This window comes from Anopheles bellator, chromosome 1 (genome assembly GCF_943735745.2).
Source record: "Anopheles bellator chromosome 1, idAnoBellAS_SP24_06.2, whole genome shotgun sequence".
Lineage (NCBI taxonomy): Eukaryota > Metazoa > Arthropoda > Insecta > Diptera > Culicidae > Anopheles > Anopheles bellator.
Genome location: NC_071285.1, coordinates 13,127,590 through 13,153,634, shown reverse-complemented (window position 1 = coordinate 13,153,634; position 26,045 = coordinate 13,127,590). Strand labels below are relative to the sequence as shown.

Genomic DNA, 26,045 nt, shown 5'->3' with positions numbered 1-26,045 from the left:
TGTTGCGCCACCACAGTCCGCAGACAGGGCCATGTTCATGTTCTCATGTTGTTTTGTCATCGACTCGACGTCGTCATCGCATCCGCCCCAGCCAGCCCAGGGGATCAGAAGTGAGCCCGGGGGGGATGGCGCGCGTACGAAGCGGCCACAGATAGTGAGAGATCGGGTGCGCCTGTATGGGTGTGCTTTTTGTGCCTCTCGCTCGCTCTCGTGCGAGGTGAACCGATTGACGGGACAGGAACCGAGGCGAATGAATGAAGGAACCTAAATCACATAATCGAACCACGGCGGCGGTTGTAACCCGCCATCGATTCCGAGCCAAGATCTCCGTCGTCCGGGGTGGCGGGGGGCCTGGGGTTCTGGTAAAGAAGCTTGCTGATTGAATGTGACGTCACCCTGTTAGTGGCGCTCTAGTAACCGACGACGGCGGCGACGGCCCCGCCAACAACCCGTCCATTCATTAATTCGCATTCAACCGTGTACTAATCGTTATCTCGCCATCTTTCGTTTTCATTCCATTAAAGGGTACTGCTGTTGCTGTTGCTGCTGCTGACACACTCATACACGCAACCGGCTTCGGCTTCGGCTTCCTCTGCACTAGACGGACTAGTGGGTTGAGTTCCGCGCAGGAAGTGGGCAGTATGTATGTGTCCCGCGTGTGCCAGCGTGTTGAATTGGGTCTCTAGAGGTGCGTGAAGATAACACAATTCTCGCGGCCGAAACAGTGAAGAGAGACGTGTGTACGGTGCAGTGGTTTGAAGGAAGTGTGTGACTCGAGGGCCCCCCGCGATCGATGCGGTTTGTTCGGAAAACGGCGTGCTCTTAATCAACTCGGACTCGGAGAAGTGTCACTCGATTGCACCCGATCATGCCGGATCACGATATTGAGATGATAACGAGCGAGCAGTTGCACGCGGCGCTGCGCAAGTCGCAGAAACACTTCATCATCCTGGACTGTCGCAGCTCGCACGAGTACACCGAGAGCCACATCCGGACGGCGGTCAACTTCTCGATCCCGTCCATTATGCTGCGCCGGTTCGCGGCCGGCAAGATCGACATCACGTCCACGATCAAGTGCCGCGATCTGAAGGAGCGCATCCTGTCCTGCTACAAGGAGAGCACGTTCGTGCTGTACAACAACAGCAACGAACCCCCGGTGGACGGTGGCGGAGTGCGGGCCGAGGAGCTGCTGCTGGGCGGCGGACCGTCCGTCGTGGCCACCAACGATACCACCATTAATGTGCTGCACCGGAAGCTCAAGCAAGATGGCTGCCGCGTCGTTTGCCTGGAAGGTTAGTCCCGTAATTCATAAGTCCCGAGTCCGATCGAGATGCCGCGGATCGATGCCGGATCAGCCCGCGGTTTGCTAAGTGAATGATAAGCCCATTAACTGGCCTGACGCCATTAACAGGAGCAGAATGGGGGTCAGAGATCCGCGAGCTCACTCGCTCGCGCGCGCATGAATCATATTTTATTTTCACTTCCCATCAGTGTGTCCGCGGGATGGCCCGGGCAGCTGAACGGAAAGGTCGCCTTCTAATGCTGCTGCCGCGGACGGGAAGCGCACATGCGCTTAGTCATCGCAGCAGCGCAGTGCGCGTTGAATGCAGCTCGCGCCCACCGGAAGGGGCTGTGTAAAAGCGTCCGCTTTGTCCGTCCGTCCGATGGTCGGCTGCACGCCGATACTTATCGTCACACGGAAGCTGTTTAACGTCCGATTCGATGTTTAATTGCTAACTCATCGAGAGAGACTGAGAGAGATTGTGAGGTGCGGTAAACTTCTTGCCGGTCAAATGAATTGGCTTCGTGGGTTTTACACGCGATACGTGCCGTGCAGACGTGTGGTGCGCGTGCGTAAACTTGCTCCGCGTGCTAGTCACCATTTGTAGGGGTTGTCCGAGTGATTAATTAATCAATTTAGTACCCTTTTTATCTGCGCGGCCCACCATATGCTCCGACGTTCGATAAGATGGCCACCCCGGGACACTTGAAGCCGATGACACACGGTCCCTTTTGGGGTCGATCTCGCTTTTATTTCATCGCCAGCAGCGCACTGCTCCCGAACTGAAAACCGATGACGCCAGCGGCTGCCGGACTTTTTGGGGGTGCAAGTCCCCGGTTCCATGTGCTATTGTTGCTAAGGACTGACGTGCCAAGGGCAGCGCCGATGATCAGTTTCGGGGAAAAGATAAAGTTTTGCAAACAACTTTACTTATTCTCATCCGCCCGTGGGCCGATTGGTGGAATTGTAAAATTCTGCTCCATGCCTTTGGCTGCCATCGCTGAGGTTAAATCAAGTGAAGAACAGAGCCCACACATGAATGATGATGGGGAGGAATTGCTTAAAGATCATAGTTGAAAAAACAAGTCTGTTGAACCTGTGAGTTTTACCTGTTATTTTTCTATTGTTCGTCTTCGTGTTACACAATCATCAAGCTGGCGGCTGTGAGATGCAGTCACCATTGCAAACCTCATTGTGGTGCTTACCGTGGAAAGACGATTTTTAATAGATATTTAAGCAAGATACGCAAAACGAAAAGTACTACCACCAGTGCTTTGAATTGATGTAAATATGCCTCTTCACTTTTCAAAAACGACTTTCGCTCAGCGTAGGCACAAAACGATATATTAGGTGTAGAACTTAATTCTTGCAGTTTTTATTCGACATTTGTGATCTAACTACAATAACAAAAACTATGACTACCTTATTGTCCGTAGTATTGTTCGGTGTTAGCTACTACTTTCTCCCTTCTTTCAGCTAATTATCGGGTTTCGTGTCGATAGAATTCATCGTCTTTGAAGATGATCCAATCAGAGATCGATTTTTTAAATACTTAATAGAAACCAAAATTGGCTATATTTAGTGAGTAACGCCATCTATTGTAAAACTGCAAGAATTAAGTTCTACACCTAATAATTAAATTCTTAAGTCGCTAATTAATCATTCGGTATCTTGGTGACAATTTAGAGCATTGTGTACATCCGAGTGGTAAGGCTCTGCCATTGCGAGTAAATCTCGATGTCGGCGTCAAATAATTTCAATAGACACCGATCTTTGACCCTTCCATCATTGGAATTAGTTAGAAATTAAAGACGAAATCCCACACACCCAGAAGTACTCATCGGGGCCTCACAAGGCGCGTCTCACAGCTCACCGCGCCTGCTCACGCTCACTCTCGCACTCTAGTGAGCGGCGCCCCCCGGAACACATTCATTCATTTGTCTCGCGTGTTTCCCTCCATTCACATGCACCCCCCCGCGTCTGCCTTTGCCCTCGCCCACGGGAGAAGGTCGGTCCGCGTTTGAATTGCTGGCGTTACGTGTCCGCCACGTGTGCGAGTGTGTATGTGAGTTGTATTTTTTGCATGCGCGCACACACTGTGAGAGAATTATCAAACGCGCGACGAAACGCGGGAAGCGCGCGAACACGACCGCTGCGTGCGTTGGCGTGTGCGGGGCGTGAGGTGAGCGGTGTGAGACGACGACGTTTCCGTTCCCCGGTCACCGCTTGTGTCACCTTTAAAATGGGGCCGTTTCGTCGGTGGGTCCGGGCGGCCGGTCGGGCGGGGGGCATTACGCAGCCAACCGCCCTCCCCCAGCACCGTGCTGCGCGCCCACCACCGCGTGTGGTTGAATTCAAATGGTTTTGATTTTCTTCTTGCCCAAGTCTTGCGCGCAGCAAGTCTTCTTCCCACTATTTACGCTTGAGAGGAGAGCCGTTGTTGAAGGTGAGCCTTTTTTTTTTCTTCTTCTTCGCCTTCTGCTTCTGCTTGGTTGTGTTGTGTTCGTCTTCGCTCTTGTGTTCGTTTCGTGCAATTTCCATTCATTCATTTATTCGTTCGCTTGCGCCCAGTAAACAGCCCGGAGAGTGAGAGAGAGGGGCGAGGAGCACGAGAAGGAAACGAAGCAGGGTTAAAGAAACGCAACGCGCGCGCGAGGTGGACAACCGTCGTGTCGTGCCAACACACAGCCCCCGCCCCCCTCCTCGCCACACCCTGATTCCACGCTGCTGCAAAAGAAGGGCTGGAAAGAAGGGGTCTTCTCACGCGACCAACCGCTGGAAGGGGAAGGCGTGTGCGGCACGAGGGGCTGCGCTTCACCGCGTCTTCGCCTGTCTCATAAGGGCCGTGCCGAGAAGTCGTCGGGCACCGGGAGAGCCCCGCGCGCCCTCCCGCTCTCGAGGTTCGAGGAGGGAATGGTTACAGTGGCGTAGCTGCGCGCATAACTCATTCATAAATATTCAAAACGGCCTTCCGCAAACGGCCCTCGCCGCCACCCCACCGACGCTTGCTTACGTCGTCGTGTGACAGGAAAAGGGGACGGAACCCCGGTGCGCCGCCACCGCGTTGCAAACTACCTGAACCCACCGTCCCCACCGTTGGCCCTGCCACTTCTGCGCGCGTTTGCTGTGCTTCGGAACGACGACGACGGGTTGAAGCCGAAATTTAAGAGCAAAAAACGCATCAACATTAAGCAAAAACGACGGTCCTGAGGTCTTTCTTTCGGTTTCGCTGCGATGCTTCCTCAGACGATGTTTTTAAAGAATCTTACAAAGTCGTCTTCCGAAGTAACACAAAAAGATATACTGCCAAAAATCTGAGCACCACATTCCAGTGGAGAAGCCGCAAACAAATGGGACCAAATATTTCGGATTCTGGATTGTGAGTTAGCGGCTCATAGTAGACGATGCCGCACCGGTTCCACACCTAAGCGTGGCCAAATCCTCGCCCGAATCCGCATCGGTACAGGAAACGATGGTTCGGGCTTTAGGAGCAACTTCCAGTTCTCAACCGTCGGGTTGTTGCATTCTGCTGCGTGTTGCTTATTTTTTTCCATCTGCCTTTGGACACACTTTTGCAACATAAGGCCGTCGTGCAGTGCATGAAACCGTTCAGAAAACGATATGGTCACGGGGTGGGTAGGTTGGTCCAGCCCACACGAGAGCTCTCGGGTTCCCCGCCCGTGCATGGTGTTACGAGCAGGTGACAATATTTTTATTATATTTCACTTCTTTTTTTTCGCCTCCCGTTAACAATGGCGCTGCCCCACACACAACCTGCCACGCTTAGACCGCAAGTGGCGGGCCGCGACGAAAATGACGCAATCTGCTACTAGCCGGGCCGTGTGATGGCCGTTTTAGTTCGGTACGCCTCCGCAAGAGGCCACCACACGCTGTCGTCTGTCGGGGGCAGGCATTTCCTGCCCGGCCGGCTGCGGACAAGCCGCACCAGTCCATATCGAAACGTTGAATGGGCGTTCAACCGCGCGGCGGCTGCCCAAACCGGACGGCGGAGGTTGAAGTTTAGGCCACACACCGTAATCAACCACCCAACGAACCCCCGGGCGGCGGGTTGTGTCCCGCCGTCGGCCCCGTTCCGTGGGTGCAGGTGTCACGCTCTCTTACGTGACACCTTGCCAAACCATGGTGCGTCTCTCTAATGAGGCCATCGATCGACTGGGCCACGGATCTCAAGTCCGGCCTCCGCGCTCGATCGGTTGCAATATCCGACGGAGAAGAAGCAGATTACGTCGTCGTCGCGGCTGCGGTTGCGCGTCTTCGACGATCACGATTTACGCGACCGGATCCGCCGAGCGCCTAATCCCCCTCGAACCGGAAATTGAACACTCCAAACACGCACACACCGCGCTTACTTTCGGTAGCGGACAAGAGTGGTTAAAGTTTAATGTGAGACCTTCCGGAAATGGCTTCTCAACTTCCGATCCGGATGCGGGCAGCTTATGGGGCGGGGGCTGGTGGGGAGGGATCGCGTGATCCGCGAAAGAGGGAAACGAATTCCTTTTTGATTTCAAGTTTGACTCAACTTAATACGTTCCCTGAATATTGGCATACTGTGGTCCGTAGAACATCCAACCGAAAGGTACAGGGTGGTCCATTAAAGATTCTTTTTCATTTGGTTACACAACGAAAACAGTTTTATATTTTTCGATGGTTGAACATTAATTAGAAAGGTTCATTCGTGACATTTTAAATGTATATTTTATGTATAAAACACAATTTTGGTTGAATAAATTTGGGAAATATTGGAGAAGCCAATGCATCCACAACGAGTGACTGTTTGGTGCGGATTTTAGCTGATTGCATTTGGTTTCAACACGGCGCTACGTGACATACAGCAACAGCCACAATCGATATTTACGTTACATGAACAAACCAGCAACTATTGACGACCTCAAAACCGAAATTCACATTGCCATTACCGTGTTAGAACCACAGTCAACAGTCGAAAATGTACTCCAAAATAGGGCGATCGAATGGTTTACTGCTCAGACATTTGACGGAAATTATTTTCCACAAATGAATTAAATGAATGAACCTTTCGAATAAATGTTCAACCATCGAAAAATATTAAATCGTTTTTGTTTTATAACCAAATGTAAAAATACTATCTTTAATGGACCACCCTTTATATGAAATCACACCACCGCCACCGGGAGGACACCACCTGTGAACCTGTGTGGACCAAACGAGTTTCTTCTTATCGCTCCCAATCTCAGTGACCGCGTTGTTGTCCGGGGACCGTTCCGTTAATGCCTGTCGCGGGTTGTGTGGTGGTACATTTCTTATTCCGATGTCTCGAGTGGTCGACGGAACCAATCACTAATTGGCCGGAAGCTTAGAGACAATGGGTCGAATGGGAGGTGGACCGCGGATCGCCCCGCTTATCGCTTCAGGTGTTCTCAGATGTTGGCAGCAGCAGATGTGGTTTGAAAATTACGCCATTTTTTGACAGCAAGGAATCGCTCGTGCAGTAATCGATCGATGGCCAAATGTCAAACGGTGACGCTCACTTTCTTCTGGCATACTGGCCATTACAGAAAAGTTGGTACTGTATTAGGTTAGCGATACCGGGCGCGAAAAATAAGCACCCAAGGAGAGCCACCACGGACGAAGGATGTTTGTGTCGGGACGTGCGCGCTGGCTGGAGTGTGTTGTTGGGTCCCGATGATTGATGAGCCAACCGAAGCGGCGTGTAGACCGAAGTTTGGATCGATCGACCGAAAGGTGAAAGGTTACACTTCTTCTCGCAAGACAGTGTTCTCAGACCAGACACCGCCGTGGGCCGCCGACCGATAATGTTGCTGCGTCCTCGTCGCCGTCGTAACATTATACGAGCACGACTAGCCGATGATGATGATGATGAAGCAGCAAGCGGCGGCGTCAGTAAGAACACTTCTTCACAGCAGCATCGCGTCACTCCTTGCCACTTAGTAGGCGTCGCTTAGGAGGGTTTTTTTTTTCAACACTCCTGTTGGTGTTGCAGAAGGCGGCGGCGATGGCGACGGCGGCTCGGCGAGAATGAAATGAAAACAAATTCGCAATCAAAGCAATCTTCAATGCGGCGCGCCACGCGTTAATGGGGAAGGCAGGTTTGAAATTAGGGAAAAAGGCAGAAAGAAACCAGCCCCACCGCGCAACACACAGCGGACAGGACCAGTTTCGTGCGTTCCCGTCCCTACCCCGCCGGTGCTCCCCGGGTCTTCCGTGTGCCGCGGGGGGGGTCTCTCTGGTGAGTAGAGATGAAATCATGAATGAATGTTGCGCCCGTCCCGCCATTACCACCACCGCCATTTCGGTGTTCGAAATTTCGTAATTCGAGCGCTTAGAGTGTGCCGTCCTTCGTTCCCGCGAGCCGCCGTTTTTGGATGAGAGTGAACGCTTTTTTGCCCGTGACACATAACGAAGGCGTGAGCCGCCGCCGGCTCGTGTCTATGAGGCGTCTACTACCGCAGACACATGCTCACGGACGGACGGACGGACGGAGCATGCGCGAGACTCACCACCAATACCACGGCTCCTGGGCGCTGCCTGGTGGTGAGTTTGTGTCGCGCTTCTCACTCTCAGCCGTGAGACGCTGAAATCCGATGAATGAAGTCACGTTCTTGGCAACGTGCGCGAGCTCGCGAGGTCACAGCATCCATTACGGCGGGGACAGGACAAGCAATCATGATCATCAGCATCGCGCCAAAGTTATCGATCTTTATTAGAACTTTATGTGTGAACGATGATCGGACGAACCAGATCATAATTAAAATAGTAGACGTACTTGTGGGGCGAATCTGCTTTGCTCATTTGTCCTTCGAAGCCTTGCTGCTGAAGAACGTGCCATTTACAACAACCCCTTCGATGGTTCTTTCGAACGCTTTCGTGTCGTGTCCACTTGATTTTAATGCGCGCTGCGTTTGTTTTATGCTTTCTTTCCGCGCGCTTTGCCAGTGGCCGATTTCGAATTCGGCTGTCCCCCGGTGGGTTGGTTTCTCCGTTTGCGCACCGTCTTCCCTTCTTTTTCTCGCTCTCTCCCTTTTTCTAGGGATCTTTCTTCGGTTCGCATCGCTTCCGTCCTCAATTTCTCTCTCGTACGCACGCGTACATTTTGTGGCGAACAATGATCGTGATCATTCAAAGTTTTCAAAGTTTGCATCCATCTACATTCTTTTAAAAATTCCACAGTTCTCATGCGCGCGGATCGTAACGAAGACGACACCGCGGAACTCACGCACCTTCTGCGAATTTTGGGCCGAGCGGCCGAGCGAGCGAGAAGGACCGTTCCCAGAACAGCCAGTGAACGGGTTGCTTTATTTGGCTAATTTGGCAACATTACGTCATCCATTCTGCTTCACCGGACTTGGCCCGGTCACTCCCGTTGTTGGCGGCCATTTAATTTGCTCTCCCGATCCGATCTGATCCCTTTAAAATTAGTTCAAACACGCAACCCGCGCGCTCTTTATTGTTGCGCTTCGCGTGGTTGAGTGGCGCGCGATCGCTACCGCCAAGATCGATATCCGATTCGCGCCCGCACACGCTCATGAGCGATTTCGTGTAATTCTTCGTTTTTCGGAGAAAGTCTACTCACACTAAAGCGGCCGTTCCCAAGGACGGTCATTTATCTCAGCGATCGTTTCGCAGGAGTTCGCGCCATTTTCGGTTGTACCGAAAAATGCTTCGATCGCCTGTTTCTTTCCCTCCCCCTCGAGGCACCGGTTTCCTGATGGGATGCGAGAAAAGTAACGTTATACTCTTGCGAGGGGCCCTCTCGTTGTCGTCGAGGCCACCGAAATTTCCATAATTCCACCCAAAAAAAAAACCTCATCCATTCCCTGATCGCTATCAGAGCAACCCGAGCGAGGAGGAGGGTCCGAGGAGCCCTTTGCAACCCGGTCCTCTCGCTGCTCGCAGGCCTAATTTAACATTCGATCGTGTAACGGTGGCCTCCTCCTGCAGAGATCGCAAAGAGAGGCCCACGACGAGAGCGTCGTGTTGCCGCCGCGCCACTAATAACACACTTCCGTCAACGGACAAGAACCGACCCCGGGGGTTGCTGAGCGCGCGATCCGCATTTAAAGGCGTGTCGCGGAGGCGAGTCCCCGCGGAGAGGAGGCCAAGGGACGGGAAGGGGGGGTTTCGAAACAGGAACGAAAACCGAGAGAAAACACATTAAACGCGGCCGGCGAAGGAAACACAGTCTCTCGAAATCATACGCTTGGTTGGATCGCCGGCCTGGCCGGCCATGTTCGTATTTCCGTTTTCCCATCATCATCATCATCATCATCATCGCGGGCCGCCATGATCTCTCGGTCGGTGCTGTCGGTGCCATCTTTCCGATTTTAGCTGTTTCACTCCTTCGCTCCTTTGCCTCGGGGTTTGCGCAAAAACCCGGTTTGTGGGTTGTGGGAAGGTTACGCGCTCTCGCCGTCGCCATCTCGGCTCTCTCCGGCGGCCATTCATACCGCGTGCGTGACCGAGGAGTGCGCACACCACACATGCGCGCGCGCACGCCTCCCCGGTACCCCTTTTCCAGTCTTCAGACACACTTCCGGTGGTGCTGGGCGATCGTTGCCGTCGTTGTCGTCATCGGCGGCGGCAGCGAACGAAACGGAAATCCCTTTCAATCCCTCTTCGTTTTTTTCGGTTTTCTTATGCTTTCGGCCAAGTCTTTTTTGGTTGATCGTTTTGATAGTTTCTCCCTCCTGCCTGCCCGTCCGCCCCGTGCCTCTCATGTGCCACGGAGGGGATTCGTTTTTACTTTTCAGTGTCTGTTTCCCTGCCCTTCGCCGGTTGTTTGTTTTTGATAACGATTTGCGTGTTTTCGTTCGACCTCTACATCGCGACCTTCGCGCGCGCACCGTCTTCTTCGCAGGCCGTCGTCATCGTCGTGCTGGTATCGTTCCTGAAGCGCGTTTTAGAGTGAAAACGGGCCCGCCCGGACCGGAAATGGTTGATTTGTAGCTGCGTCTTCCTTCCGTTGGGCTTCATCTCCGTCGGTGCGCTTCCTTCCGGTCTAATTATCGTCGTCGCCGCCCATCCATCCGTCCGGTGCTTCCGATTTCTCACAGCCAGTTTTCAAATGATGCCAGGTCCTGCAAATTGCAGCTGAAAAAATTAGGTTCTCTACATGGAACGGATTGTGTTTAATGCGCAATTTTGTAAGCGGCGTAGGGTTCGATTCTGCAGGGCAATCGTTACGAGCAAAAGGAATTATAACTTTTTTGCTTGAAATTATAATTGAAGACGACAAATTGTGTACGAATTATTTTAAGGATTAAAGCACCTTTACATCCCATGGTTAATCCTTGCCTTGATTGTGAAACTTGAGCGGATCAAAACAATCTATCGCGCATCTTGAGAACTGGGTGGATCCGAATTATGCACGAGTGTGGCAACTGGTTTCTTAGCCTCATTCTTGCTTCACGTGAGCTCTGTGAGACGTGGCCCACCGGCTCACGGCTCCAAGACATTGTGCGGGTAATTTATCGCTATATTGACGCCATGTTCAATGAAAACGATTCGAGAGCGTCCATCGCCGGTCTCTGCTGTCCAAACGGACGAGTGTTGGGAAAGGTTTCAGAGTGTCACTCGAAAGCAATTTTTTTTCTTTCTTGGTTTCTTAAATCAGTGGTCCTGTCGGCCTATCCACTGAAAGGTGACAGTTTAAAAATTCATGAAGAATTCTTACATCGCAAATTGGAAGACGCTCCACTAGAAGACTCTACGACCTGATTGCGTTGCTGTAATGCATCCGAGAATCCAAATCTCCCCGAGCCCCGACGTTCGTTGTTGACAGATTCTGGGAATCAAAACCCAAATAAAAATGGACCCTCTCCAATCTAAACGATGTCCTTGGTGGCCTCCAGCAGGCAGACATCGTTTTTCTTCCCACTCAAGAGTAAGGCGAGGCGTTCGATGTCTGTGCACACAGAGCAGCAGTCTTTGGTGTCCTTTTTTCTCGTCTTCGCCGCGTTTCTGATCACCGCCAAAACGCGACTCACTTTCACCATATTCGTCCAAACCGCACGGAATTTACCAACCGAACAAGAAACTGTCCTCAGAGGCGAAGGACATCCTTCACTTGGTTCCGTCTAATTATGGAAAGTGTATTTCCAATAATTTGCGGCTAGGCTCTGGACACTTTTGTGGCTTCGGAAAGCGGAACGATTGCTGCGAACTTTCGGTGGCGCTCATCGAGGTTCAACTTATTACCCGTAGCGAAAACCGGCGAAACCGGGAATCGGGAGCTTTCGACGAATGATGCCAAATGCTTCCCCGGAAAAGTACACAACACAGCGTAGAACGATTCGCGCACCGGGTTTGTGGGAAAAGCTAAAAATACGCTGTCGCGAACTTTTACGTAGGGCCACGATCAACCACCGACCGACCACGACCCGGTGGCCGCGGCGGCTCGTGGGCGCCACCAGAGTAAGTGGAAAACCTTCACCACCAGCAGCAACCATGAGGTAGTAGGTAGCGCAGCTTTTCGTGCTATTTTGTTGGGCATTTTCCGCTCCCCATTCGCCGGCACTCCCACACCGAATGCAAATAATGATTACGGTTGGTTACACACCGTCGGAGCCGGGTTTCGGAAGGATAGCTTTCTTTCACTTTCGGAGCGCTCGGGTGGCAGCCGGCGCCTACGCACACTACGCAGCGGTCACCGGAGCCGAAGTCGAGACCCCTGGAAAGGCTGAAAATAATTTTACCTTTCAGAATAGCGCACCGAAAAGAGAGAACGAACGAACGGCCGCGCACACTCACAGACACACCGGAGGAGCTTTCCGAACGGGCGAAGGAAGCTCCAGCCAGCCCACCAGCCACCGACCGAATATAGCACGGCACGGCGCGCACGTGGGCAGGCTGGCAGGCTGGCAGGCTGGCGTGTGGAGGCGGCTTTATCTACTACCGCCCACGCCATACGCTCGTCGCTCGCTTGGCCGAAGAAAGTTCTATTGTCGTCGCTTTTCACGTGCGCGGTTGGAACGCAACCCACCCAAGCCCACGAGGCGCCCTCGTCGTCACCCACGTGCTGATAAGTGGAGTGAGTGAGCGAGACGGCTGTTCGCTTCTTGTGTGTATGTGTGGGTTGTGTTTCTTCGGCCAAAGTCACACAGGAAAAAGAAGGATTTCTGCTTGCCATCGAATCGAACAGAATGTGTCAGCATCCGCATGGAACTGTGTGGTTTCTAATGAGAGGTTTGCTGAGAACTACTAGAGCTAGAGTTGCCACGCGAGGGGTTTTGGTGCACATTTTAGTGTATTATTGTTTATGGACTCGCGCGGTGTCCATATTGATATCTGCTGTAAGGACTACGGTTAATTTGAATTACCTGTCGAATTAATTTTAGTACAGGACTTGTTGTTAATCACATAATGTCAGCAATTGCGTTTGAAAGCCCCAAGAACGATGCCCTTGATGCGTCACAGCAGTTCTAGTTCATAAAAGGTTCCATTTCACTGTTTGATCTTCTTGTCAAAACGAAAACGTGAGCTGATGTGAAAACGATTAGGACGACAAAAAATGATCAAATTCAGAGCAAACAAGGATCAAACCTAATACCCCTTCATATTGTTATCAACATCTTTTTTGTAGTCTCGTAATACATTTTTTTTAATCTTAAAAAATCTTTTTCTGAAATCTAAATTTACCAACTACTTGGCCCATGCAGAATGAGTGATGCGTTCACCTCGTAGGCATAATAGAAACCTCAATTTATAAAAAGATAATTATTACGAACAACAAATCCGCAAACTCGTTCACGACAACAAAGAAACTGGGGGTCTCTGTCCGAGGGAATTTTAGAAGTCTCTGGCTCTCTTTTAACTTCCTTCGCTAGTTGCTTCTCGCTGCTTGGAAGCCTGTGCCCCCAAAAGCTGACCCACAGAGACAGACCCTAGACGAACATTAGTCTTGTGAGTGTGGAGCCGAATCACCTATTTTCGCAAAATTAGTTGCTAAAATTTAATGCTAAAATGTCTCACGCTATTTTTGGAGAAAGTCGAGTCATCTTCCGTTCCTTGGAAGACAATCCGTTCTCCTTTTTTCACGGCCTTGTGACGTCCTTCCTCGGCCGAGAAAGGTTAACCGATGCCGCACTACCACCGGGGACACCGCAACAGAACCAGAATGCTGGGGATTGCATTGGCATTTTCCCCCCGTGCTTCGGCTGCGTCCGTGCGCATGGAGACGCCCGGTCGTCCGGTGGCGTCAGAGTGGCTGCGTGCGCTTCAACACCTCTCTCGCACCGCCACAGGTCCGGGCGATGGTGGTCCGTTTGGCGCCACATGAGTGGGCGCCGCAGAATGCAACTCGCCGAATGCGTGGTCCGCGCTCCATCAAAATGTTGATCCTTCGTCCGTAGGCAGCAGGCGGCACACTCGCCGGGGCCCATCAGAACCCAGAATAGGTTTTACGGGAAAAGGCTCCAGTCGGAACCACGCCGCCCACGTATTTCGGTGTGGGTGTTTTTGTGGAGACCAAACATAACTTCGTATTCCTACTAATTCGGATCCGTTGGCTCTCTTCGGGGTAGCAGCCGCAGGGTCCGTCCTTTCCAGATACTACCTCCTTAATTATTACCACCCCCGGAGTGCGCTGAGTTTGCCAAAATGTATCTAGTAAATTCTTTTCCCCAGGATTAACACTTGTGCGGCCGACAATGATAAGGATTCCGCAGCAACATTTTCACTCCCGGACCCCAAAAATGGCTCCGATATTTTCACAGCTCGGCGAAGACTCGTCTTTGAATCATTCCTGTGGTTTTTTTCTTGCCCTTTTTTTGTGGCCTCTCGGCACTAGAGTTTGTCTACCACGCGTGCCATGTGCAGGACATTATCCTTTCCGTCCGCCGGAAAGTGACATTAGCTCACGACGGCGGAGAGCAGGTGGTTCGCGTGCCAGAAAGCACTAAAAAACAGACACTAAACCAACCGGGGAGCGCCCAGGGAGAGAGAGACAGAGAGATGGTGGTGGTGGCGGGGCCACCGGATGTACGCGGGGTGGCGGCATGATGACGTCGGCCAGCAGAATGCTCGCTCTAGAACCGATTCTGTCTCGATCGAAGAAAGACACAACCACACAGACATGGTCGCACGTGCCGGATGTTTCGCTTCATCCTGACGTCAGCCCATCGTTGGCGGCTGTTGGCTGATGATGACGTAATTCTGGGGATGGGGCGGCGCCCCTGTGTCAGTTGATTGAACCTGTTTCGACACGCACATAACATTAACCGGACGACGCGTGACGTATGAGTGATCTCCGGAGCGGCCGGGAGACACTTTTCGTTCGGATTTTATTGGTGGATTAGGTGGTTTCTTTGAAGAGTTTTGAGCCGCCCGTTTTATGGCGACATCTTTCTCGGTAAGAAGTGACTAGAGCCGTCTCAGGCAACTTCGATTTCATCAGAGCAAACGCCCGGTTTTTATACGTTAGACGGTTGAATCACATCAAACGCTATAGAGTAGGCTGGTTTAGCACCGCTTTGTTTACTTGGATTGACAACGCTGTCAAACTCTGTTTACTGTTTATGACATGCGGTCGTTGTCGTAGCTTTCGAACGTTTCGAAGGTAAATTAAGTAAATATCTGATAATACCTTTGCACTATGTGCTCATGTATTAGTAACATCTTACCTTTTCAATCTTTAGCCAAACTTCCGCCCAAACAAGATGGCTGAGATCTTTGGATGCTAATGCGACGGAGGCGCCTGAACACAACTCTGCTTTTGTCCACAAGATTACTCTTCTAATTTCCGAATTGGACATTCTAAATACTGTTTGCCATATTGCAATACGTAATATTAACACAGGCGGCGAGGCGGCAGCAAACAGAACCTCCATATTAAGCAACGTGTGAGCCGTCTTAATGTCATTTGACTTCCTCTCGTCTCGGTGGTGACCACTGAGACTACTACGCACGAGCTGTAGGGACGTCGCCGGGACACGGTCTGGAAAACATAATGAAAATTGGTCGTCTCCGGCGATGGCCTGGCCGGGCCACGGTAACCGACGTTCCGGTTGGGTGCCGCCCTGGCTTCGGACCCCCGCCTGTTTAGGCGCGCTCTCAAGCATGCCAAAGACACAGTGCATTCATTTGCATTTCTTACGCGTATATGCTAAAGTCCCCACCCGGGGCTCTCTCTCCCTCTTACGCGCGCGCGCGCGCGCTCGGTGGTCACATCCGTTTGGGGTTGGGCTCCCCCGGATCAATGGAAAGTGGTCCAAGAGGAGCGCGAAACGGGGGCAAAACAAAAAGAAATTCATTGACTCTCGGGACTCTTCCTCCCGTCTCATCCGGTGTGTGAAGTATGCACCACCTCGCCACACGATGCACCGGAATGCGGACCCAGCTTTTTGTGGTGGGGCGGTGACCCGACGCGCGCGTTCAGGCGAAAGATTCATTCACCGGGCAAAAAGGCATTGAGAAGAATTAAATGGCGGTCGCTGCTGCCGCTGCTGCTGCCATCTCGGGAAGAAGTCAAAACCCTTGCTTGGTCTCCAGTGCAAGCGGGACTTGCGCAAACGGCGGACGGAACGATGGACCGGGCCCGGTCATGGTGGCGGCGGCGGCGGCGAAGGCTGACGAGGGCATGCGATTTTACTGAATGAATCCCACGCAGCCCGGGTTTTTGCAACCGGGAGGGAGCCTTCGGACATGCGCAGTCAGTCCTCGCCGGGGTGGGGTGGGCGACAAACACGCACACGCTGACGGGGTGGTTATGTACTTCGAACACGGGTTCCCAACTATTCTTCTAGGAAGGCACCGCGAGGACCGCGGCTAGGAGAGCAGCGTGCATACCGCATATTTTTCTATGGTGCACCCTCCAGAAACCCTCCTCGGGTCCTGTCTCTTAGTTCCACCACCAACATCCGGACACACAGCGCGATGAATTCTACGCGCGCCGAGTGAAACCTAACCGCAATCGATTTTATTACATAGAGCCAGGCAGCAACATTCCAAGTGGCCCGGAGCCGGGAGAAGAGTTCTCTCGCTCTCTCGCGCGGCCGCTCCATCAAGTAGTGGAGGGAGGCGAAGCCAAAGTTATGAATGAATTACACCCACGCACTCGTCGGAGGCCGCGTGGGTCATCGATACTCGGAGCGAGCGAGATCGTAGATAGCGGGTTCCGGCTGCCTTTTTTCATTTATGTTTGGCGGCTCTGGCGGCTCTGGCACGGCGTGTCACGGGTTGACGGCGACGGGTGGACCTTTCCTTATGTATCTTTCATTCGGTGCTTAGTTTTCGCGTGGGGCGACCTCTCCACTCTTGATTTAATTTCTTTCGTGTTTAATGTGTCCCGCTTTTTACGGGGTTTCTTATGCTTTTTTGCACCACGGCCCCACCGCCGTCTGTCGGCGGCAGCATCCAGATGAGTGTGTGACTACCAATCAGCTCCATTGTGGGGTAGTAACAAGATGCCACCAGAGAGCCCTCCTTGCGTACAGTCAAAGTTCACTGAAACAAGTATAGCGCCTCGTCCACAGTATGAGTTTTTTCTACAGGTTTTTTTGATATGCTAGTGTCCACACTGGCAGCTTTTGGGCGAAAAATTCCGTGAGCTCCACGCGTGAATGAAATGACAGTTCGTTTGTTTTTGCTTTGATTGTTCAGTTTCCTTTCGCTCTCCTTCTATTGCCATCTTTGTCAAAATCTGATCCGCTGTCGAAAAGCTAGCCATATTTTTGGAAGCCAAAAAAAACTTGCCGAAATTTGGCTTCAACGCGTTCACATTGAAAAAATGCGTGAAATATTTCATGAACATAGGGCGCTCAAAAGCAACTCAAAGAAACTTACGGAACTCTAGCAAAAGATTAATAGTTTCTTGGCCTGCCATACATTTTTACCAAGTTTCTCATACTGTGGACCCCGGGTAAGAAAGTGTTTATAAGGTGTTGACATACAGTTACTCGGGGGCTTGAAGAGTAACTAGTTGAAGCTCTAGTGAATGTATTTGTTGAAGAAGTTCTCTTTATTTTTATGACAAATTTATTAACAATAAATTTGTAAAATAAATTTTATGCTTTGACATAGAGAAAGAAGATAAAACAACTACGCTCCACATTATTTGGTTCATCTCAAAATCAGCTTTGAATGCTTCTGAGCTATGAACGGAATCTGCCACACCATTGACAGTTGAGCAATTGAAAAACAGAAACACCGAAGAAGTTACCAGAATCTTATTCCTTTCGAGTTCATTTGGAAGGCGTTTCAAACACTCCTCCTGGCCACGCACGTGTTCGCATATCCCCCGCCGCAAAGGTAGCTAGGACCGGTAACGGTCCTCTCCTTCGGTCCGCTGCTGTCTCCTGGTAAGCCGCTGTTGCCATCGTAGGAGGTTCGTGATGTTTACGCCGCTTACACCCACACACCTCTGCCGCCAACGCCACAAGACCCTGACGACGACCGGCTAAAAGCCGGCCACCTCTTAGCTAGGTGCTTCGCCGCCATCGCCACTCGTCGGAGCCGGTGTTTTTTCGCTTTGCAGCATCAACCTGATTGCTGGAAAGGGGTCTCCTCCACACACAAGCAGGCACCCCGCAAAGATTAGGAACCGGACCGGAAACCGTAGGAATGGCGTGGGCGCGCACACCCGCTATCCGGCAAACTCCGTTGTGTTGTGTCGAGAGAAAAAAATCGTGCGCGCAGATTTTTCAGCTGACTCTGTTGGTTGGTGTGGGATAACGCACTTGGGGCGTTGTTTGCTTAAGAGAACCGCCTTAAATCGTAAGCAGATCACCGGCGGACAAAAAATAATAGCTCGACGACCAATTCCAAGTGCCGCGCGCGTCGGCTTTTGGGCGTGCAGAGGGCGCCGACACGTGGCCTGCGTGGCATAATTTTGTGGTCCGTGTCTTCTCCCCTCGGCGGTGGTTGGGAAGAGCTTTTTGGGAGACGCGTAAGATTATTTTCCAGGCTCTTTCCAGGCTTCGGTCGATGGCGGCAGCCTTACCGAATAACGGCGATGTCTAAAGTGAAACATTAAATCAATGATCGACCTGCCAATCGATGACAAGAGAAATAAAGAGAGTGAGGTATTCGATCCTATTCGATATCTGGGGCTACATAGGTTTTGGTATAAAATTGCGTAATAATATTGCATGATACGGTCAAACATTATTTTTGGCAATATTTCAGTATTAATGCTTGCCAAATATTATGGTGCCATTTTCCAGTGCATGATTTGTGTACAAGTTCCACACAAAAGATTGCACACAACTTTTGGAACGCATACATTTGTGTATAATGTTGTGTGCAACATTGCATGCAAGTAACTAGTTTTACCTATCAGTTGCTTCTGTTCCCCTATTGTTTTTGCGGCTCTAGGAAACCGAATTTTTGGAAAGTTTTTCTATTAAGCGGATTTGACCAGACGCTGGCAGCTTGTTATGGAAACCGCCTAACCGACACTGGAATGGCAAAAAGTGGTGCAGCATGCAAAAACCTGGCCTGGAAATGTGTGGCCAATCCAATTCAAATCCAATCGGGCGCTCCTTGATGATGTACCTTTAACTATCTAAAATTTCATCAACTAACCAACATTCCGCCAGACACTATTAAACTTAAGCCTCCCATCAACGTAGGAAAACATTCCGCGTTCAGTTATGAAAACGATTCCAAACCTATAGTGACACAACTGGGGCGCGATACGTTTTCCCATTTTCCAGATTGAATTTACAGAGAGAGACAGCGAGAGACCCCGGTGACGGGTAACGGTGTCTAAAACAACAAACGTGTTACGTGTAGGTGTCGTCCTTCGCCCGGCGTGTGTTCCACCGGTCGGTCCCATTCACTACTTTGCACCGCACGGCCTGCCGGGCCGCCTGTCATCGGCCGCTTTATCTCGTAATTGAAAGCTAAACATAGTACTCCGGGGGAGGGAGCTAGCTTAGGCTGACACCCACAGACCCAGAGCCGCAGCAGTGCTCCAGTGGTTGCGCCACACCAGCCACCGGGTTGGGGAATCAATCAATAACGGCCGAAGCAGCGGGCAGAAGTAGAGTTAGTGGTCGGCGCACGTAGTGCTCTGCGGGATTCATTCTAAAATTGGAACTTTATTTTAAACGCCCACAGAAGGCACACAGGCACAGGCTAAATATAAATGCATCCCAAAGGATGTTTTGGCCCGAACTCTACTAAAGGTTACTCTCTCGTGTGTTGTACTCGGCCAACCACAGAAAGCCTAAGTAAAGTTTTGAAAATAACCCGAGGCACGGAACCCCCCAAGATCACAAGAAAGGCCCTTCCTTGTGCCACCTACACGGAGCCGAGAGTAGTAGATGATCGACAAAAAAATGTGCGCTCCGTTCCTCCTTCGAATTTTCACAAACTCTCCTCTCCCGGCTCACTTGAGTCCTTGACACGCGGCGTGGTGCGGTGTTCCTTTTTTGCAAACCGAGAAATTTTGTGAATGAACGCCGTAGCCACCCGCTTCCACCCCTGCGTAAAACTCGCCCCCCCACCCTGTAGCGTGTGTCATAAGGACGAACGTTAAAGGACAACGGTCCGTACCGGAAGAGGAGACTCACACAGTGTCTCCCGCCGGAATCGGAGCCAGAAATCGATCGAAAGTTGGAGTCGAGAACGGTGGAGCCACGGATTCTCGACGAGAACGGCACGGTGATAAGGATGGCTCCCCCGTTAAAAGTATGATGTGTGCGTGTCCAGGGCCAGTTAGGGGATCATCTGTCCCCCAGCCGAATTTTTCCCCAAAAATGTTTGGTACCACAAAAGCACCTAGCCCCGTTGTACATAACAGCAGGCTGTGGCTTTTGTCGGTGTATGTGTGCCTACAGAGTGAAAAGGCACGAGTAGGCGAAAGGGAGAGCGAGAGAGAAAGGCTGTGGTGAGCTTTACAAATAGTGCTTTGGAATGGCAGAGAAATTCACCACCACCACAAAGACAACGATGGCGTGTTTGGTGAATGAATCCGTAGTGTCCTTTATTAGAATCCTTCTTTCTCTCTCTCACACAAATGAAAACGAGCTTCCCGATTTAAAGTTCGATCGACCCCGGCAGGAAGACTCCTTCCCGCCGATGGCTCGTTCCAGGTCCATGCTCCATTCCTATTGAATTATCATCCTTTTCTGTGGCCCGACGGCACGGAATTCGTCGAAGCTTCCTTTTCACTGCAGAAGAAGAAGAAGATCACGGTGTCTATTTCGGGACTCCGGAGCTCCACCACCGGCAGGACGCGTAAAATGGTGTTCCAGCCCAGGCAGCCAGGCAGCGTACATAACGCTATTCTCCGTGTTCCGGTTGTGGGTTGTGTGTTGGGTCGCCAAAGTTCGATCCTCGGGCTGTGGAGCAGAAGAACACCCACGCACGTTCGTTCTGGTCTGACCGCCCACACACCCCACACTCCAACGCGCGGCCATCATCGCCACGAGACTTTCGGTTTCTTTGCCGGGCCTGGCCGGACCGGGCATCGCAAGGCCACGCGCGCGTGTTGGGTGTCGCTTTTTTTGTCCTCCTGTCCCACAACTTTTCTCTCTCTCTCCCTCTCTCTCTGTCGATCGTTGGGGGTGACTGCGTGAGTGGGTGGTGGCTGCGGGGGATTATGTATGCGAATATTTATGTGCCGACGCGACGAGACTACTGACGACGGCCGAGAAACTCTGAGAAGCTGACGGTGACTGGCGTGGCACGCACGGCTCTCCCGGGGAACGGGAATTCGGTTCAGTTTGCGGGGGACGGGCGCGAGTAAACTTTGTACACTCCATTTTTTTTTCTTTCCCGCCATCGCCTACTATTGTGGGGGGACCCCCAAGCAAAAGGACGCCCGGTCCGTTCGAATGGATGAATGAAAAAACGTACGCAGCCAGATTTGTAGCCGCGGATTGAGTTGTAACCGCCGCCGCGTGCGGTTTCCGAGGAGGGGACACTAAACGAACCGAAGTGTGCGGCGCGGGTGTGACCGCGGGGAGGGAAGGGGAGCCCTGGAGTACATTTCCTTTGACGCGCTTCGATAGCCTCATTCAACACAACATTATATGTGCCAACCGCGGCCTACTATAACGGAACTCTGTTTTTGAATGTGCGTTTTCTTCTTTCTCTTCCTTTCCCGCGCGCGTAGGAGGCTATGCCAACTTTCGTCAGTCATTTCCGGAGTGGTGCGAGGATGAAGTCATCAATGCCAACCTGCAGACGGGATGTGCGGCCACGGAGCAACTGATGGGACTGAGGTAAGCCGACGCCACCGCCGCTGGCCTTTGCGAATTGCGATTCGTGTGGGCAAAAAACCACGTAAAGCCCTCGAATTCAGAACGAACAAGGGCGCTTGTGGTTTACGGATTCGCTCTACTCCAGCTCTGGGAATGAAATGCCAAAAAATGACGCCATATGCCAACCCTTTTACGTGGGGGTTACACAGGTTAACAGGACCTGCTGAAAGTCGAAGTTACACCGAGTAGCTACCCTTTAGTAGCTTCGAAACGGAAGTAGAGCACCGGAAACCTCATTGCGTTACGCGTTACATGGCGTAACTCACCAAGAGTTGGTGATCGTCGTCGCCTACTACTCTCCGGCTCTCAGCAGGGAGGCGCTGCTTCTTCGGCATTTTCGCCCACATTACGCCCCGCGGGACGCAGGGAGATTCAAGCGCCTGGTGTCTGTTTGGGTTGTGCTGCGGGAACACAACGCGTGAGTGAAATCCATCAACCGGCAACCGACCGACCGACCGACGGACCGAGTGAGGTTATCGAAGTGTAATCGGCGCGCGTAGGGGTCGCGCTCTAGGGCTGCGTTCGTTGCCGCCCTTCACTGAGGTCGCAGGAAGAGAAGTGGAGAGAAAGTGTGGGAGCAACATGAATTCTTTCATGAGACCCCCCGCCACCAAACCACCACCCCCTGCACTGTGTTGTGGGCCGCCCCGGCACTATTGCTTTCTCCCACACATACAGAGAGAGAGAGACACGCATTTGCAGCATGGAAGCCAGGCGTACTCCATTCGGGTTTTCCCGAGCGACTCGCCGCCATTCACGCTCTTCTGTTGCTTTCTCGCTCGCACACCGAACTCTCCCTCTCGCTTGCTCTCTCTCTCTCTCGCTTTCGGGCCGACCTCTCTCGTTCCCTGTCACACGCAGTCGGAAGTTCCACTGCTGTTACTAAGCTCCCGTTGCCACTGCGCCACGGGGCGGTGTATGCTCTCCAGAGTCCGGCCACTGTCAGGCGGTGTCAGTGTAAGTTCGGCACGCTGCTGCACCGGAAGGTAGTGGACACGCGAAGCATTCGCGGATTCGCGTTCGAACTCTCGGCATATCGCGAAAAATCACGTGCATATCACAGAACGGTGCAGAATGGCCACAGTCGGTGCTAATCTTTGAGTGCCGGAATAAAACGGGAAAATGTCCCGCACCAACTGCCGCCGTACATATCGTAGCGTCGTTTGTGATAACTTGGTGCTGCTGATTTTTGCGGGTCGCCATCGAAGCTAGTGTCCCCCTAGTTTTTTCCGTTGGGGAGTTGACCAGTGTGAGGACAATCGCCGCCGACGAGGACGAGTGTGTGCGTGGACGGGTTGGTTGATTGTCGGCGAATGAAAATGTATCTGACAAGGAGGTGAGCACGGCGGCGGCCAGAATGGGTTCGCGATCAAACATCAACCGTTCGATGTCTGATTTGGTGGTGGAGGATTATTCCGGGATTAACACCTTTACCACAATCTCAATGTAAATTTGTGTTAGCGAGCAATGGTTGATCGGTGTCGTCTCTAGGAAGGGGAACAAGATTGGTGCGTTGCATTATTGCCGCGCGTGTCCTGAATGAATCTATCCACGCCGAGGGATGTAGTGTGTGGAGATGGTGCCACACTGCTGCATGCCATCCCAGCCATCGTCGCAGTACCACTCGAAGCAGCACCACCGACGGTGCCGGCAGCGGCAGATCTCGTAACGTCCGTCGCAACGGCAACACTGGCTCCCGCCATCATTCGTCATCCACAGCCCCCCTCGTCGGCAGCACGTGTTGGCAGTTTGTATAGCTTTCGGACCAGCCGAAGGTAATCCGTCGACGGCGAGCGGCGTGGTAGAGAGCGAGAGCCGAGAGCGACAGCAGAGTTGGTTTATGTGTTCCGTTGCCAGGCTGATACTTATGGTTACTCTTTTTTTTCAAATTGCTGCTGTTTGCCGAATTAGAAGCAATAGTGGGGCTTATTGTTGTTTTTTTCCCACGCGGGAAAACGAGGGTTTTTCGTTGTTGATCAACCTTAGCGGCACGCAGCCACGTGGTGTGTGTCTTGGCTAGCGTTTGGCTGCGTGCTTCCCAAAACGTACGTAGCCGTAATGTGTTTAAAATCTTTTCTTCTGTTTCGTTTCTGTTTTGGCAGATCCCTACGCATTTCGATCCCGTTCTCGGACTCGGCCTGCAGCAGCAGCACCGAGTCGTCGGACTGCGAAAGCACAACCAACTACCTGTCGGAGGCAGCGGTCAGCGTGGAACCGGTCGAGATACTGCCCGGCCTCTTCCTCGGCAATGCCTCGCACAGCGAGGACCTAAAGTCACTGAGAAAGTACAACATTAAAGTGAGTATTTGGAACCGAACACACTGCACCGCACCGAACGGGGGTCACCAATCTTTCACCTTGCCACCTTTTGCAGTACATTCTGAACGTTACGCCCGATCTGCCGAATGTGTTCGAACGCGACGGCCAAATACGCTATCTGCAGATACCGATCACCGATCACTGGTCGCAGGCCGGCGAACTAGCCAATCACTTTCCGGACGCAATCAAGTTCATTGGTAAGTGTTACGACGGCCTTGCTGAAGTTGGTGTCACTAATAGTGAGTTTCTCCCGGTTCCGCTTTTGCAGATGAAGCCCGCTCGAACGGGTGCGGAGTGCTGGTGCACTGTTTGGCCGGAGTGTCCCGCTCGGTGACCGTCACGCTCGCCTACCTAATGTTCGCCCAGACCCTCTCCCTGAACGACGCGTTCCTGCTCGTCCGCTCGCGCAAACCGGACGTGTCGCCCAACTTCCACTTCATGCAGCAACTGCACAGCTTCGAGCAGCAGCTCAACATCGACCCGACGCAGTCGGCCACCGCCAAGCAGCAGCTCTACTCGGCCTCTTCCCTCTCGTCGTGCTCTTCCTCTTCCGGTAGCGCTGGTGGTGCGGGTGGTGGTCATGGTGGTGGCGGCGGCGGCGTTGGCGGTGGTTGCTCCACCACACCATCGTCGCTAGACGGGGGCGGAGGCAGTGGTGGCGGCGTGGTGGGTGTTGGCAGTCAGTCCGTGTCCACCACTCCGTTCAGTGCCAACTCGGTCGGTTCGTCCGGTTCGGCCGGATCGATCGGGATGGACTCTTCGGCGAGGCACCTGCAGCAGCACCATCATCATTCCCACAACCCAAAACAACAGCAGCAGCAACAGCAGCAGCAGCAGCATTCCCATCATCATCACCACCATCAGCAGCTACACTCGCGGCACATGGTCAAGTACAACTGCACCTGCGTCGAGGTGGAGTGCAAGTGTACCCAGGCGGCCATCGATCTGCTCGGCCCGTTCACGACCGGCATCTCGCCCGACTCCGGCATCGAGTTTGACCGGTGGACACCGAGCAGTAACACGCCGAAATGAGATTCGGCCGCCGAGGGTGGGCGGTTCAGGCTGCCGGACCACTTCCTCCTTCCATCATCACCGGCCGATCACCACCCGAAAGACGGTGACACCACCGGCAGCAGTGGCGGTGGTAACGATCGGCACGATCTTCCCCGGCCGCCGCTCCCCACTCTCACGACGACGATTGCGGACCCGACGGCCACCCAGTCCGAGGCGCCAGACACTGAGGCAACGGATTAGAGCCTGAAAGAATCCTATTCATTGTTAACTGTGTGCGCTTTGTGTGCTTTGGGGGTAATCGTTCCGCTTCCGTGTCCGATGACGACCACCACCGAGAATCCAGTTCTCCTCTGGCGAGTGTGCCGATTTTGCCGGGCTGTCGAATTGGTGCCAAAATTGTCCCAATGACGCGCACACACGTTTGACACACATCCGATCGAATCCAAGGGGTATCCGGGCAGCCATGCCTCATGCACCCTCTCCGCACGATGCACCCGATGGTTGCTACGTTACTATCCCTTTTTCTCCAGTAGGCGATTTGGGTATGAGTCGATTTCCGTTTTGCTGCTGTCCAAAAGAAGCCTTTGGAAGAAGAAAAGAGACAGAGAGACAAAGGGAAAAGGAGGGCGATAAGTGAAGCGAAAGGACGTTTGAAAGTTGTAAAGTTTGATATGAAGTAACGCAAATCTTTAATATAGAGTGTTGACAGAGTCTGACAGAGCGGCACTGGGAAGTGGACAGTTGCGAAGGTATAAAGATTATATTAAGGATGTTAGACGCAAGCAAGAATTGCTAATTTGGAACGATAAGCCACACTAAAGATGAGCAAAGAAAGAGAGCGAAAGAGAGTGAGAGAGAGAGAGAGAGAGAGAGCAAATGAAGAACCATTACACAGCTGCATTGTAGAGCGAAAGATTGTAACACAAACTCGCACACAATTACACAGACACGCGCAGAGTGCGATCAGAGAAAGACAGCATGAGAGCAGAAGCACACATACAAATTGGCAAAGGAATTAACAATCGTGCGTTCGTATGAATATATATATTACAAAATAATATATGATATGATATAGATACATATAGATATATATTTATGTTGACACGTCGTTATATTAATTAATGCATTAATTATTTCTTATTACATGTAGTTCGAAAGTGTAGTACTCTTGTTCACGCACACACGTATACACGCACACCACACCG

General features: G+C 52.1%; 1 protein-coding gene across 3 annotated transcripts; it reads left to right on the top strand.

The window, feature by feature from the left end:
* The first annotated feature begins 755 nt into the window (after nt 1–755).
* On the top strand, nt 756–26,045 carry LOC131213411 (dual specificity protein phosphatase Mpk3). Of its 3 annotated transcripts, none has more exons than XM_058207457.1 (6): nt 756–1,292; nt 21,360–21,468; nt 23,610–23,805; nt 23,882–24,023; nt 24,095–24,436; nt 24,476–26,045. In XM_058207457.1, exons 1-6 carry the CDS (start codon nt 869–871, stop codon nt 24,856–24,858), a joined length of 1,596 nt encoding a protein of 531 aa, XP_058063440.1. In that variant the 5' UTR covers nt 756–868; the 3' UTR covers nt 24,859–26,045. The 3 variants fall into 3 exon arrangements, with proteins under 3 accessions (XP_058063440.1, XP_058063449.1, XP_058063432.1); XM_058207466.1 differs by having other exon boundaries at nt 24,095–24,489; nt 24,691–26,045; XM_058207449.1 differs by having other exon boundaries at nt 24,095–26,045.